Consider the following 17232-nt stretch of genomic DNA (forward strand, 5'->3'; position numbering starts at 1 on the left):
ATTCTGGAGTCTTCCCTCTTCCTTCTCAGTTCTGAAGAAGGGTCTTGGCACAAACTGTCAATTGTCTATGCATTTCAATAGATGTTGCCTAACCTACTGAGTTATTCCAGCATTTTGTGTGTGCTGCTATGGGTTTCCAGCATCTGCAGACTTTCTCATGTTTATGATTTGGTTATAAAAGCTTTCTCCTGCAATGTTGCTGGGTCCGCGAAATATTGCTTCTGATGTTGAACTGCTTAGGAAAGTTTCCTTCCACTGCTGATTAACAAAACTTAGGATCTCTTCATTTCTTACTCCAAACTGTCCAACCGCCTGAAAACTCAGCAAAGTTTTCTAACTGTGAGACCATGAGTGAATGCTACCAAACCGCCTTCATGTTTGTTGATACGTTTGGAGTTCACAGAAAAGGACAGAGTGATAGAGTAAATGACGTGAGTTAAGGCCAATACAAGATTTACATATCACTTCGCAATAGGAGCCACTCTTGCAAAAAACATCAAAACAGGGAGGAAGCATGGAGCAGACTGGGTGATTACAGAGTGTTGGAGACAGTTCCTTATGGAGTTTATGGGCCAGGTTTAAAAAGCAAGCAGTGCCTTTTGGGTCTTGTCTGTGGAGCAGGAGAACACAGAGGGTGTTGGAGACAGTTCTTTGTGGATTTTACACGCCAGTTTTAAAAAGTAAGCAGTGCCTGTCTGGACTTGACTGTGGAGCGGGAGAGTGCAGAGAGTGTTGGAGACAATTCCCCATACAGTTTATGCACCAATTTTTAAAAAGTGAGTGGTGCCTGTCGAGATTTGTCTGTGGAGTGAGAGTTTGCTTGGGATGTTAGTAAATTAGCAAGGGCCAATAAAAAGAAGTGAGGTGTAAGCAGAGTGACCATTGTGGGAGCGGCCATCGTTGGAGTTGGCTAGTGTTAGAATGGTCAGGCTTTGGGTCAGCAGGCTTCAGTGAGAACATGTGGAGTCTAAAGGTGCAGAGACTTTTGGAGTCATTTGTTTGACCGTAGAACATAAGCTTGAGAAGTTAGAGCCAAAGGCATAACAAGTGTAGGCAGGACGGTAGTTACAGCAATAGAATACTGCTCTTGTAAGAAGCGAGATTGCAGGACACCTAACAATTTCCCTGATGATTACATCTGCAGGAAGTGCACCCAAACTTCAGCTCCTGACTGACAAGGTAAAAGAATTGAAGCTGGAGCTGGATGTACTCAGCACCAACTGGGAAGATGAAAACCTCAGAGAAGAGAATGAGGTGGTCATACCCAGAGTACAGGTTTCAAATAGTAGATGGGTGACCACCAAGAGATGTAACTGGAGTAAGCAGTAAGTGTAGGGTTCCCCGTTGCCATTCCCCTCAGCAACAAGTATAGTTAGGAGGATAGTCAGGAGATACTGTGGCTGCAAAAGACATGTCAGGATGGTGCGTTGCCTCCCAGGTGCTACGGTCCAGGACGTCTCCGAACAGCTATAGATTCTTGAGGGGAAAGAAATGAGGTAGGTAGAAAGTGGGACGAGGTCCTCTGCAGTGAGTATAGGGAGCTTGGAAAGAGGATGAAAAGCAAGACCTCCAAGATAGTCATCTCTGCCTCCTGATGCCACGTGGGCAGGAAGAGGGTGATAGTACAGATGAATGAGTGGCTGAGGAAATGGTGCAGGGGGCAGGGTTTCAGGTTCTTGGGTCATTGGAACCTTTTCTGGGGGAGTGGTAACCTGTACAAGAGGGACCAGTTGCACCTAATCTGGAGGAAAACTAATATCCTGACTGGAAGGTTAACTAGTGCTACTCAGAGGGATTTAAACTATTTTGGCAGCGGGATGGGAATTAGAACACCAGGGCAGAAAGTAGAGGATGGAGAGGAAGGTAGATGTAAAACAGTAAAATAAAGCATGGTCAAAGTAATAATTATGATGGGATGGATAGTTTGAAGTGTGCATATTTTAATGCTCAAAGTATTATGAGTAAAGGTTACGAACTTAGAGCATTAATCAGTTCATGGAACTAGGATGTTGTGGCCATTACAGACTTGGTTGAGAGAAGAAGAGGAATATTTGCTTAATGTCCCAGGGTTTTAGTGTTTTAGAAAAGATGGAGAGGAAGGTAAAAGAGCTGGGGGAGTTACAATACTAATCAGGGACAATATCATAGCTGCACTCAGAGGGGACATAATGGTGGGCTCGTCTGCTGAGCCGCTACGAGTAGAACTGAAAAATAGGAAGGGTGCAATCACTCTGATCGGATTGTACTACAGACCCCACCTCCCCAATAGCCACTGGGGCATTGAGGAACACATATGTAGACAGATTAAGTAAAGTTATAAAAATTGTTGTCATGGAGGACTTCAACTTTCTTGATATAAATAAGCACATTTTAGTGCAAGAAGTTTAGACGGGGCAGAACTTATTAGGTGCATCCAGGAGGTGACCAGCCTTTCAGTTGGTCAGCAGTTAGGGAACAATAGCCGTAACTCCTTAAATTTTAAGACACCTATAGATAACTATGGATATTTCAGGAGAGTATTAAATTGGAGCAGGGCAAATTATGAGAGCATTAGACAGGAACTAAAGGAAGTTAATTGGGAGCAGCTGTTTTGGGGCAAGTCACACCTGACATGGGGAGGGTGTTTAAAGACCAACTGCACAGAGTAGAGGTCAGATATGTTCCAGTCAGAAGAAAGGACAGGAATGGCAAGGTAAGAGAAGCTTGGATGTTGAGAGAGATGATGAATTTAGTCAAGAAGAAAAAGGAAAAATATGTAAAGCTTAAGAAGCTAAGATCAAACAGAGCTCTTGAGGATTATAAAGAAGTCAGAAAAGTACTCAAGAAAGGATTTCAGAAAGCCAAGAGGAGCCATTAAAAGTACTTGGCAAGTAGGATCAAAGCACTCTATAAATCAAGAGCGAGCAAGAGAATAACAAGGGAGAGGGTGGGACCACTCAAGGATAAACAAGGGAACATTTGATTGGATGCAGAGAATGTGAGTGAGGTCCTTAATGAGTACTGTACATCAGTACTTATGAAGGAGAAGGATGTAGAGGATTAGTGCTGAGGGTATTGATAAGTTAGGGCATTTTGAGGTAAAGGAGGAAGTAGTGTTGAGTCTCTTAAAGAGTGTTAGGTGGATAAGTCACCAGGACCTGATAGGATATACCCCATATTATTGAGAGAGGTAAGAAAAGATATTGATAGCGACTTGACTAACATCTTTGTGCCTTCTCCAGCCACAGATGAAATCCTGATGGACTGGTGAGTAGTTTTTATTATTTAATATGGGAACCAGGGATAATCCTGGAAACTATAGACTGGTGAATCTCACATCAGTGGTAGGGAAGTTACTGGGGAGATTTCTCAGGGATAGGATATATGAGCATTTAGAAAGCCATGGCTTAATTAGGGAGAGCCAGCATGACTTTGTGCAGAGCAAGTTGGGTCCTATCAAATTAATTGAGCTGATGAGGGTGATTGATGAAGATGGAGCTGTGGATGTTGTCCCCGTGGATTTTCGGAAGGTCCCTCAAGGAAGGCTCATCCCGAAGGTTAAGATGCACGGGATCAATGCCGAATTGGTCATTTGGATTCAGAACTGACTTGCCCCTAGAAGACAGAGGATGGTGTTGAAGTGACTAATTCTAGCTGTGATTAGAGGTGTTTCACTGGGACTTATACTGAGACCTCTGTTGTTAGAGGTGTATATAAATGACCTGGATGAACATGTAGATGAGCGAGTTAGTAAGTTTGCAGATGATACAAAGATTGATGGTATAGTGTAGAAGACTGGCAAAGAATTCAATGGGATATATATCAGAGACAGATATTGTTGGAGAAATGGCAGATGAGGTCTAAGCTGGTCTAATGTTAAGTGTTGCACCTTGGTAGATCAAAGGTGAAGACAGCTTTATAAAACTCTAGTTAGGCTGTATTTAGAGTATTGCATACAGTTCTATCACCCCATTATAGGAAGGATTTTGAGGTTTTGTAGGGTGCAGAAGAGGTTTACCAGGATGCTGTCTGGATTATTTGACACGTGCCATAATGAGAGGTTTGGCAGACTTGTCTTGTTTTCACTGGAGTGGCGGCGGCTGAGAGGAGATCTGAATGAGCTTTATAGCATTATGAGAGGCATTGACAGAGTGGACAGATGGTATCTTTTCCCCGGGAAAAGGTTATTACCAGAGGGCATGCATTTAAGGTGAGAAGGGGAGATGTGAGGGGCAAGTTTTTTTTTACAGAGAGAGTGGTAGATACCTGGAATAATCTGCCTAGAGTGCTGCTAGTGGCAGAAAAATTAAGGACCTTTAAGAGACATCTAGATAGACTATGAATGAGAGGAAAATGAAAGCATATGGTCATTATATAGGCAGAAGAGATCAGTTAGCCATTTGATCACTAATTTAATTGATTCAGCACAACAGTGTAGGCCGAAAGGCCTATTCCTGTTCTGTACTGTTCTATGTTTGATATTCTAAAATAATTGCACAAAAATATAGTTTGAAGGTACTCACCCGCCATTTTTTTCATTCAGCTTCTCCATGTACTGTGCTAAAACATCTACCACCTCACTCTCACTCATTTGTAGGTTGCCAGAAACATTACACCTGAGGTCATTCCAGTCTGACCGCAAGAGCTCAAAATCCATGGAGCTGACACTGAATGTTCGCTGCCAGTTTATAGATTCCTCCATCCAGCCCTGCTGAGGCTCAGAATCCTCATAACTGTAATCTGACAGTCCTTCATCGGTTGCCTCAAACTGGTCATTATAAATTTGCTGGGATTCACTCAAGTCACCAGCCTTCCAGTAGGTTGTCTCTTCAGAAAAATTTTCAGGAGCAAAGGATGTTGGTTTAAGTTCGTTTGTTTTTTTGTGAATAGGAAGGATAAAATCTTCCTTGTCCACATTTTCCTCATGCGTAAAGTATACACGAGGTGTTGCAGTAACATTGTGTCTGTTCATGTCATCCCTAATCTGTTCCTGTTTCCTGTGCAGTGCCTTCCAGTTCCTCTTCACCTTTTTAAATGTTGTAACCCGAAAAGAATCATTATTCGCATCGTGCACTTCCTGCTCCTGAGATGTTGCGTTCCTTAACAAAAACATTTTATTAGTGAGGTATAATGTTGTCTTTTTCCCCTTTGCAATGGAAGTCAAGTTCTTTATCGAGCTCAGGTCTTGCAGTTCATTATTCCTGGCATTGGCGTGCGAGTACACTCCAGGAAACAATTCCCTAGGCTTTTCTGTAAGCAAGGTATTTTTCTTCTGCTGGGGTCTAGTAACATAGATTTTATTCTGTAGCTTCTTGGGCTCACCAAGTCTCTTTTTATGGATGCCTACGTAAGCAGTATTACTCAAAAACTGCTTGGTTTTACTGGGGATGAGTGGAATAGAAATCTCTGACTGCAAGTTGAACAAGCTACTCGTACTGAGTTTGGATTGACTGGCTGGTTTTTTATTTGACTCCTCTGGGTTGAATTTAGCCCAGGTTAGTGACCTACTTTGTCTGTGTTTTGGTTTGTGAAAGAGGCCCAGTTCCTGATTGTTGTCGGCTACAGTGGATGGGGACACATCCTTTTCTTGAAGAATTGGATGCAAGGCCTTTTGCTGTGGTTTCATCATGTGAAAGTCCTTGGTCGTGGTCTTTCTTTTGTGGCTGTCCACATAGTCAAAGTCATCCCTATTGTCCTCAAGCAGTGGCAGGAGCTTCCTCTTTGCGACCAACTGGCTCTGAAACAGGCTGCTATTTCCTCGTTCCTTCAGGTCCTCCTTGTTCCACGTCATCTTGCTGCTGCGTAGTACAGGTTCTGTATCAACTCCTTCTGATTCTTCAGGGAAATCTATAATATCCAAAACGTGTGGGTAAAAAGTAAATAAGTGATAGAGAGTTAATATGAAGAGTGACCAAGAATTAAAAGGCAGCTTTCAATGCAAAACCATGCAATAGAATTTTTTTTTAGATTGCATGGTGAGCACATTTACAGACTTTTGTTCTGGATCCTTGTCTTAAGACAGACACCCAGTACCTCCTGGGCTAGGCTGTGACAAGTGGTGTTCGACCCTGGTTTTGGCATCACACAAGAAATTCTACCCTGCAGAAATACACAGGTCTCTGAACACCAAATGGAGAGAGCCACTTTTAGCCATGGGTTCAGGAAGAGCCCAAGGCATACACCTATGTTAATTTTTCATTGTCCGTGAAATCTCCAGACCTCTCCCATGTTAATATAATCCCCCCCACCCAATCCATTGGATCAGACGCTCCTATATTCCCCAATACCTTTCAGCCAACCCCATTCCCCAATCTGTTGTGTTGCACAATAGACTTTATAGTTTATTTTCAATTCACTTAATTGCCAAAGAAGAATTAGGAAAAATACTTAAATGCAACAGTAGTGAGTAGTTCATTGCATTCTATTACATCCTTATCATCCATGATGGGATTCTAGTTGTAAGGATATTGAATATGCATTATTGGGTTACAAAGGGGTCCTGGGCAACTAATATCAATGATGATATGGTATCAATGTAATGTCAGGTTCCAACATGGAACCTCAAAAACAAGAGATTATGTTGTGGTAAGAGCTTGTGTGTGATAATGTCAGCTCTGACTAGAGGCATATAATGAAACAAAATAAAGAAATGCACAATCAAAGCTAATATAATTTGTTGTCAGAGCAAATGATCTTCATTCAATAAGAGGAAAAAAATTGCGATGTTTTCTTCTAAAGTTTCTATCCAAGTCCAGATTAATGGAAAACCTCTCTAGGATAGTATAGGTTATTGGATTCCAGAGGACCCACACTGTCCACAGCCGCCATCCTTAGTTTCTGGATGCATGGCATTTCAATTCCTCTTCCCACTCTTACATAAGGGAACACTTTCGATCTGAAAGAACTGCAGGAGATCTTAAATAATTTATTATGTCTCTATTTATTTGTAACACAAACAGACCCTACAGAACTGAGTAGTGAGGCATGGACAACATACAGATCACAGAAGATGAAGTGCCTGCTGCCTTGAGGCAGATTGGGGTGGATAAGTCCCTAGAGTCCAACAAGGTGTCCCTTTGGAACTTGAGAGAGGCCAGTACAGAAACTGCAGGCTCCTTAGCAGAGGCACTTAAAAGGTTCTTAAGCACGGCTGAGGTGCCAGAAAACTAAAGATTAGCTAATATTGTTCTGTTGTTCAAGAAAGGCTCTAAGAATAAGCCGGGAAATTACAGGCCTGTGAGTCTGACGTCAGTAGTGGGTAAATCATTGGAAGGTATTTTACGGTACAGGATATATAAGTATTTGGATAGACAGGGCCTGATTAGAGATAGCCAACATGGCTTAGTGAGTGATAGGCCATGTCTAACCAGTCTTGTGGAATTTTTCAAGGAGGTTACCAGGAAAGCTGATGATGGAAAGGCAATGGATGTTGTCTACATGGACTTTAGCAAGACCTTTGACAAAGTCCCGCATGGGAGAGTAGTCAAGAAGGTTCAAACAACACACATCAAAGTTGCTGGTGAACGCAGCAGGCCAGGCAGCATCTGTAGGAAGAGGTGCAGTCGACATTTCAGGCCGAGACCCTTCGTCAGGACTAACTGAAGGAAGAGTGAGTAAGGGATTTGAAAGTTGGAGGGGGAGGGGGAGATCCAAAATGATAGGAGAAGACAGGAGGGGGAGGGATAGAGCCAAGAGCTGGACAGGTGATAGGCAAAAGGGGATACGAGAGGATCATGGGACAGGAGGTCCGGGAAGAAAGACAGGGGGGGGGAACCCAGAGGATGGGCAAGAGGTATATTCAGAGGGACAGAGGGAGAAAAAGGACAGTGAGAGAAAGAATGTGTGCATAAAAATAAGTAACAGATGGGGTACGAGGGGGAGGTGGGGCCTTAGCGGAAGCTAGAGAAGTCGATGTTCATGCCATCAGGTTGGAGGCTACCCAGACGGAATATAAGGTGTTGTTCCTCCAACCTGATTGTGGCTTCATCTTTACAGTAGAGGAGGCCGTGGATAGACATGTCAGAATGGGAATGGGATGTGGAATTAAAATGTGTGGCCACTGGGAGATTCTGCTTTCTCTGGCGGACAGAGCATAGATGTTCAGCAAAGCGGTCTCCCAGTCTGCGTCGGGTCTCGCCAATAAGTCAAGAAGGTTCAGTTACTTGGTATTCAGGATGAAGTAATGAATTAGATTCAACATTGACTTAGTGGGAGAAACCAGAGAATGGTGGTAAATGGTTGGTTTGACTAGTGGTGTGCCACAGGGATCAGTGCTGGGTTCTTTGTTGTTTGTCGTCTATATCAGTGATCTGGATGATAATGTGGTACATTGGAGTCCTAAAAAAGGGTCTCAGCCCGTAACGTCAGCAGTTTATTCATCTCTTATAGATGCTGCCTGACCTGCTGGGTTCCTCCAGCATTTTGTGTGTGTTATTCTGGATTTCCAGCATCTGCAAAACCTTATGTTCATATATCAGAGTATTGAGTACAGGAGTTAGAATGTTCTGTTGAAGTTGTATAGGATATTGGTGAGGCCAAATTTGGAGTGTTGTGTGCAGTTCTGGACACCTATCTAAGGTAAGGTATCAATAAGACTAGATGAATACAGAGAAAGTTTACAAGGATGCTGTTTGGGTTTGAGGACTTGAGTTATAGTGAAAGGTTTGCTTTTCTCTGGAGAATAAGAAAATGAGGAGAGATTTGAAAGAGGTGTACAAAATTATGAGAGGTATAGACAGGTTCAATGAAAGCTGACATTTTCCACTGAAGTTGGGTGAGACTAGAATGAGAAGTCATAAATTCAGGGTGAAAGGTGAAATATTTATGGGGAATCTGAGGGGGAGCAGCTTCACTCAGATAATGGGGTGAATGTGAAATGAGCGGCCAGAGAACTTTGTGGATGTGGATTGGTGTCTGGAAATCTGTGGTATAGGTGCAAGTTAATGGAACCATGCAGAATAACGGTTCACCACAGACTAGATGGGCTCAAGGGCCTCTTTCTGTGCTGTAGTACTCTATATTTCTTGTCCACTCTTGGTCTTCTGCACAGCCAGTGCGAGGCCCAGCACAAACTAGAAGAGCAAGTCCTCATATTCTACCTGGGTAGTCTACAGCTCAATGTCATGAACAGCAAAATTTCCTTTACAGGTAACCCTCATCTCCTGTGTTCACCTATCACTCTCCTTCTGGTCCTCCCAGTTTTCTTTCCATTTTCGTACCCCTCCTCCAGTTCCCCATTGGTCATTATCATAACTCTTCCCCTCCCCCCCAGTTTCCATCTAAATACTACCTATACACTTTACCCAATGGATCTCTTTCCACATTCAAGATGTATTCAAGGTTGTACAGTGTTATTACCAGTACGCAAGTGTAAAGGAGAGTGAAATATTTATTACTCCAGACCTGATGCTGCACAAAAATGGAATAAGATACAACACATCAAATCTAAATAAATAAGATAACTTTGTACATTAATCAATTGTATGTCCATAAAGCGATGCTAGGAGTATCTGTACTTAAGGTAACTGACAAGAAATGGTGTGGATGGGTGGGTTAATGAGTGGAGCTGTTGATCAGCCTTACTGCTTGGGGAAAGTAACTGTTATCCAGTCTGATGATCCTGATGCCTTTTCCCTGATAGAAGTGGGACCAACAGTCCATGAGCAGAATGTGTGTGATCCTTCATGACGTTAATGGCCCTTTTCTGGGAACTTAATGTATATATATCCTTGATGCTAGGTAGGCTAGTGCTAGTGATGCATTTTGACAACCAAATGTAGAAGTAACTCTTCCTATCCTCGGCAGTACAGTTTCCATACCATGCAGTGATGCGGCATTTTAGGATGCTGTCTACTGCTCATCTGTAGAATGACGTGAGTATAGATGTGCGTAGTCCAGCTGTCCTCAGCCTCCTCAAAAAGTAGAGGTATTAGTGAGCTTTCCCACTTTGTGGAATGTGTTCTGGGGCCATGAGAGGTTCGCAAGGTGTGCACTCCCAGGTGTTTGAAACTGCTCGTAGTGTGCACTGATAAAAAGATGGGTGTGAGTGGTGTGAGTTCTCCTGAAGTCGATAACCATCTCCTTTGTCTTGTTGACTTTGAGGAAGAGGGTTCCACACTGAGTGGGTCTTTAACTCCCTGCAGACAATTGCCAAGTGAATCATAAGACTCTGTCACCATGGATACTATCTGCTATCCATCAGGCCTTGAGTTCTTCCACCTCCACTCTGCAGGCTGTCTCATCGTTGTTGGTGATAAGCCCCACCACTGTTGCGAGCTTGACAATGTGATTACTCAGGTGCTTCGCCGTGCAATCATGTGTGAGCAGAGTGTACAGCACTGGGCTCAGCACACAGCCTTGGGGGGCACCCATGGGGAAGGAGGAGTCTGAGGTTTGTTGGTTAGGAAGTCCACACCCAGTTGCACAGTGGTGTATTTAGACAGAGGAGTATTTAGTTCTCCAAGGACTGTGGCACAATAGTGTTGATTTCTGAAATGAAATTCAAAAACAGCATTTCTGACATTAGTGTCTATTTGGTTCCATTTGCCCTTCATCTCTCCCGTATTGTTTCCAATATCATGTTCTTCACTTGGCACGCTCCAGCAGTTGTATCCTTTGTGACCCTGCTTATCAACCTCCAGTCTCTGTCTCCATCTTCACCTTCACCTCTGCCCACTGGAGCTACCTGGCTTTTGGTTTCCTTGATTGCTTCCACTGATCACCATTTTTCTGGGTCTGGGTGAAGATAGTAAGACTGGTATTTAATGTCTATCCCTAATTACCCTTGAGAAGATGCCACATTAATGGACTTTGAGTGTGACTTAGGCTGACATCTTGGCCTAAGAGTCAATGGATGACAGGGAGGGTTCCACACTGGCTGGGTCTTCAATTCTCTGCAGACCAATTGCCAAGTGTATTATGAGATCCTGTCACCATGGATACCATTTGCTGTGCTAACTCAGCCTCGGGTGGGACTGACTGCTGGGCAAGTTGGACGTTCAGGGGCCAAGCTCAATGCTGGCTTCAGGGAAGATACAGTAAAAGGAAATAGGTTTTCAGTAAAAAATGTATAGGTGTAACTGTTAGGATAATAACACCAATAATGAAGGATTTGTGCAGCCACAGCCTCACTGAACACCAGTCTTTTGATCACCACATGCTGTTGCCTGCTAAAGTTCTCTTCAAGCTGCTCCTTTTATAGTACTTGGATCGGCTTGGAATAACAAGACCCACCATACCCTCTCTATTGGGTCAAGAGGAAACTTTATTTTAAGCTGCTAGTGTGGGAATTGCAAATATCACTCAGGAGCATGTTAGTGGAAATCAATTCTAAATTATTCTTCAGGCATTGCATGGGAAGTTATGCTCTGCAGTTGGCTCGTGCAGATTCTATGCTAGGTGTTAGTGATGCTAATGTGCCAGGAACATTAAAAAAATATTTTTTTTGTATCAATAATAATACAAATTCTTTCTTCTTTTCAAGAGTTGAACAAAAACATGCACAAATTGCTTGTTTTGTATTTTTCTGTTAGATATCTGCTTAAGCTAGAGACAAAAAGAGAAGATAATTTTATACATTGAGTTAAATAATGGGAAAGGTCTGATATGGAGCATTAAAACCAGCTGATCCAAAGTATCTATATTTGTTATGCAAGGTCTGCTGAACATCAAAATGACCGACCAAAAACTGCCTGTCATTCTTACCCTCTGGGTTATCAAACAAGAAAGGTTTGCTCTCCTCATCCATCTTCATGTACTTGTAGAATCCAAACCTGCCAGGGAGGAAAGGCAGAAATTACAAACAGAACTGTGTCACAAGCTTCAGAGGCTGGAGATGGATTGTCAATTTTGAAAATAAATGCTTAACTTGACCAATTCCAGAAATACTGGGAAAGAAAAATAATAAGACTTATGTTTCCACGACAAGTACATATGACATGTTGCCCCTAGTGTTTGAAATATAAACATGGCAGAAACTAGACCAAGTCAGATTAGATGTGATTGGCTGTGAGTGACTGAGTCCTGACATTGTTTTCAACCATACAGGTGGTAGACTTTGATGGATGAGTGTTTCTAAAAAGACATTCAAAGAGAATAATGCAGGGCATGCAACCCACTTGATTACCAGATTCACTGCCTACTTCACCATAATTGCTGCAGTACACACTCTTCAACATCCATTCGATAACATCTCCCAAACTGAAGATACGTTTGGCTTAGAAGGACAAGGGCGACATCTACATGAGAAACACCACCATATTACTTTAGTGTTCCTCATGATTTAATGGTCCAAACTTCTGAACAAAGAGAGTGGCCCGTCCCCACCTTGCAGGTACCTGTGGGATGGGCAATAAACACTAACCTTATCAGTAAAGCTCACACCCACGAATAAGTGAAAATGTAACACTTGAGCAACCAACCTCAAAGCTATGCTGTATCATAGTCACATTCATAAACCAAGTAATATGACTAAAACAGAACAGATTAGTATCTGCCTGGGTACCCTCCAATCTAATGGCATGAATATTGACTTTTCCTTCCCGTGAACAAAAATTTCCCTCCCCCTTTCCTTTATTCCCCATTCAGACCTTTCGCTTCTTCTCACCTGCACCCCTTCCCCCCATCGGTCCCCTCCTAGAACCACAGGACACTACAGCACAGAAAACAGGCCATTTGGCCCTTCTAGTTTGTGCCGAAACTTTATTCTGCTAGTCCCATTGACCTGCACCCAGTCCATAACCCTCCAGACCACTCCCATCCATGTACCTATCCAATTTATTCTTAAAACTTAAGAGTGAGCCCACATTTACCACGTCAGATGGCAGCTCGTTCCACACTCCCACCACTCTGAGTGAAGAAGTTCCCCCAATGTTCCCCCTAAACCTTTCCCCTTCACCCTAAAGCCATGTCCTCTCGTATTTATCTCTCCTAATCAAAGTGGAAAGAGCCAACTCACATTTACTCTGTCTATACCCCTCATAATTTTGTAAACATCTATCAAACCCCCCCACCCCCCCTCATTCTTCTACACTCCAAGGAATAAAGTGCTAACCGGTTCAAACTTCCCCTGTTACTTCTAGTAAATCTTCTCTACATTCTTTCAATCTTACTGATATCCCTCCTATAGTTAGGTGACCAGAACTGCACACAATACTCCAAATTTGGCCTCACCGATGTCTTAAAAAACCTCACCATAACATCTCAACTCCTATACTCAAAACTTTGATTTTTGAATGCCAGATGCCAAAAGCCTTCTTTACAACCCTGTCTACCTGTGACACCACTTTCAGGGAATTATGTATCTGAACTCCCATATCCCTTTGTTCCTCCGCACTCCTCAGTGCCCTACCATTTACTGTGTATGTCCTACCTTGGTTTGTCCTTCCAAAATGCAACACCTCACACTTGTCTTCATTAAATTCCATCTACCTTTATCTGGCCCATTTCCCAGTTGATCCAGTTCCCTCTGCAAGCTTTAAAAGCCTTCCTCGCTGTCCACTATGCCTCCAATCTTAGTGTCATCAGCAAACTTGCTGTTCCAATTTAACACATTATCATCTAGATCATTGATATAGACAACAAAAAACAATGGTCCCAGCACAGATCCCTGAAGCACACCACCAGTCACAGGCCTCCAGTCTGAGAAGCAATCATTCACTCTCCACTCTCTGTCTTCTTCCACACAGCCAATTTAGATTCTAGTTTACAACCTCTCCATGGATACCTAGTGTCTGAACCTTCTGAACTAACCTCCCATGTGGAACCTTGTCAAAGGCCTTACTAAAGTCCATGTAGACAACATCCACAGCCTTTCCTTCATCTACTTTCTGGGTAACCTGCTCAAAAAACTCTACAAGATTTGTTAAACATGATCTATCACACACAAAGCCATGCTGACTATCCTTAATCAGCCCTTGGCTCTCCAAATACTTGTATATCTGATCTCTCAGAACACCTTCCGATAATTTACCTACTACTGATGTCAGGCTCATTAGCCTGTAATTACCTGGTTTACTTTTGGAGCCTTTTTAAAACAACGGAACAACATGAGCTACCCTCCAATCCTCCGGCACTGACTGCACCCGTGGCTAAGGACATTTTAAACACTTCTGCCAGTGCTCTTGCAATTTCTACACTAGTCTCTCTCAAGGTCCGAGGAAATATCATGTCAGGCCCAGGGGATTTACCTACCTTTATTCACTGTAAGGCAGCAAGCACCTCCTCTTTAATCTCTATAGGTTCCATGACACTACTGCTTGTTTCCCTTCCTTCCATATACGCTATGCCAATTTCCTGAGTAAATACTGACGCAAAAAATCTGTTTAAGATCTCCCCGTCTTGTAAGGCTTCACACATGAATGACCACTCTGATCTTCTAGGGGACCAATTTTGTCCCTTACTATCCTTTTACTCTTAATATACTTGTAGAAACCCTTCAAGTTTACCTTCACATTATCTGCCAAAGCAACCTCATGTCTTTTTGCCTTCCTGATTTCCTTCTTTAGTATTTTCTTACATTTTCCATACTCTTCAAGTACCTCATTTGTTCTTTGTTGTCTGTACCTGCTAGACACCTCTCTCTTTTTCTTAACCAGATCGCCAATATCCCTTGAAAACCAAGGTTCCCTATGCCTGTTAACTTTGCCTTTAATCTTGGCAGGAACGTGCAAACTCTGCACTCTCAAAATTTCGCCTTTGAAGGCCTTTCACTTACTGAACACATCCTTGCCAGAAAACAACTTATCCCAATTCACTCTTCCTAGATCCTTTCTCATTTCCACAAAATTGCCCCTTCCCCAATTTAGAACCTCAACTCGAGGACCAGACCAATCCTTATGCATAATTAACTTGAAACTAATGACATTATGGTCACTGGACCCAAAATGTTTGCCTACACATACTTCTGTCACCTGACCTGCCTGGTTCCCTAATAGGAGATCAAGTATTGCATCCTGTCTCGTAGGTACCTCTATATATTTAGAAAACTTTTCTGAACACATTTGATGAACTCCAAGCCATCTAGCCCTTTCACAGTGTGGGAGTCCCAGTCAATATGTGGAAAGTTAAAATCCCCTACTATTACAACTTTATGTTTCTTACATTGGTCTGCTATCTCTCTACAGATTTGCTCCTCCAATTCTCTCTGACTATTGGGCAGTTTATAATATAACCCTGTTAGTGTGGTCACACCTTTCCCGTTCCTCAGCTCCACCTATATGACCTCTGTAGACAAGCTCTCCAGGCTGTCCTGTCTACGCACAGCTTTCTCCTGTTCCTCCTTTCCTTTCTCCTATTGTTCATTCTCCTCTCCTATCTGATTCTTTCTTCTCCAGCCCTTTATGTTTCCCAACCACCTGGCTTCACTTTTCACCTTGCAGCCAGTCTCTTTCCCCTTCCCCCACCTTTTTATTCTGGCATCTCACCCCTTCCTAATGAAGGGTCTTGGCCCAAAACATCAACAGTTTACTCTTTTCCATAGATGCTGCCAGACCTGCTGAGTTTCTCCAGCATTTTGTGTGTGTTACTTTGGATTTCCAGGATCTGCAGATTTTCTTGTGTTTGAGGGTCATGTCCTTTATGCATTGATCGTTGAGGGAGAGAGCTGTGTTCTAAAGTTACAGCAGCGATTATGCTTAAAAAATATCTCCTTTGCTATAAAGTGCTTTGAGGTATCCTACAAAAGGGCATGAAAAGTGAAATTAAATTGTCTTCCCTTTCTTTTTAATCAACCTACATATTATTATGTGTAAGTATGAAAGGAGATTTAATTAGAAGAGAAATATTCCAATTTATTCTCATTCTTGTAATATTTATGGAATATATCATAACAGAATCAGAATGTTTCCTAGTCCTATTTCAGAGCTGCAATTACAACGTAGAATCAGTCATCAACAGGAATGAATCTGTTCAACACCTTAGAAATGCACTGATTATTTGTTTGGCTACCTCCACACCACCAAAAAGGATGAAACAGCCAGGATCCAATCTAGTTGACCAGCACTCAGACCATTATTCTAAACACTCCATCCACCATCAACAGAGTGACTACAATTAGTAATATGTACAAAATGCCTCACAGTTATTCAACTAGGCTTTGTTAACAGTACTTCCCAAAGCAACAATTGCTACAAATATGAAAGGATTGGAAATAAATGAGAACATACCATTCTGCATTAGGAAGTCCAGCCTAGTCTATCCAGCCTTTCCTCATAGTTCAATCTGGTTATTCCTGATTTAATCCGGTAAACATTGTCAACTGCTTCCAATGCATTACATCCATTAAGCAAGGAAAATGAAATCACACAAAAACTCCAGATACACTCAGTCCACGGCCTATATAACTGAAGCACAACCTACCCACTTCTCCAATTCCCTCAGCAATACACAATAGCATACTAGATAGATAAATAGATGCTTTATTGATCCCAAAGGAAATTACAGTGTCACAGTATGGTTACAGGTGCACAGGTACACAAATATTTGAAGAGAAGTAAGAAAGAATAAAAGTAAGTTACTTTAAAAATAAGATGTACAAAACTTACATGTCAGATTACAAGATCACTTCTCCAGCTCAAAGTTGACTCAGTACAGAGCCTGATGGCTGAGCTGTTGATAAATTATGCACTACAGCAGGGGTGACCAACCTTTTACGTTCCATGCGTCAATTTTTTCACTCACGAGTTCAGATGCGCCATACAACTCTTGTACCTCCATTCAATTCTTGTAAAAATATGTTAATATAGAACTCGTGCGTGAAAAAATCACATCTGAAACTCGTGCATGAAAAAATTGATGCATGGAATGTAAAAGGTTGGCAACCCCTGCACTACAGCATACATCTCTCCGCACTTCACAACTTCATGATATCTCTTTTTACTTGGATTGTTTCCTTTTTGATATTACTTGAAGAATTGAATAATGTCACAATTTTGAACACTGTACTACATATGCCAGATCTTTGCTCAATCACTGAACCCATCTCTATCCCTCTTTTTGTAACAAACTCTCCTACCCTTTCTATGTCATCAGAAAATTTAGCAAACATAACTTTAGTGCCTTCATCCATGTCATTTATATAAATTCCAGAGTGTAGCACTACATTGTAACATTAATATTTATAGCTGCAGGTTTCTGAAGCAATGTTTTCATGTTGTTAAACTAATAATGTAATGCAAGCTCTTCAATATATTATAAGAATTTAGTACATTCTGGTTTGCATAGTATTACTGTACCTAAATTTGTGTGCCATTGTCT

The 17232-nt window shown here is 42.1% G+C and overlaps 1 protein-coding gene across 2 annotated transcripts in view; it reads right to left on the reverse strand.

Annotated features, from left to right (window-relative positions):
• The window catches only part of LOC134353795 (N-acetyl-beta-glucosaminyl-glycoprotein 4-beta-N-acetylgalactosaminyltransferase 1-like), an 897506-nt gene that overhangs the window by 70716 nt on the left and 809558 nt on the right, over positions 1 to 17232 (reverse strand). For both annotated transcript variants that reach the window (XM_063062183.1, XM_063062184.1), the window contains 2 exons: positions 11683 to 11750; positions 4503 to 5826 (listed from right to left, as the gene is read on the reverse strand). In XM_063062183.1, the coding sequence (XP_062918253.1) occupies positions 4503 to 5826; positions 11683 to 11750 (1392 nt within the window). The remainder of the gene's footprint in view (positions 1 to 4502; positions 5827 to 11682; positions 11751 to 17232) is intronic.

The sequence above is a fragment of the Mobula hypostoma genome, chromosome 11 (assembly GCF_963921235.1).
Source record: "Mobula hypostoma chromosome 11, sMobHyp1.1, whole genome shotgun sequence".
NCBI classification, from domain to species: Eukaryota; Metazoa; Chordata; class Chondrichthyes; order Myliobatiformes; family Myliobatidae; genus Mobula; species Mobula hypostoma.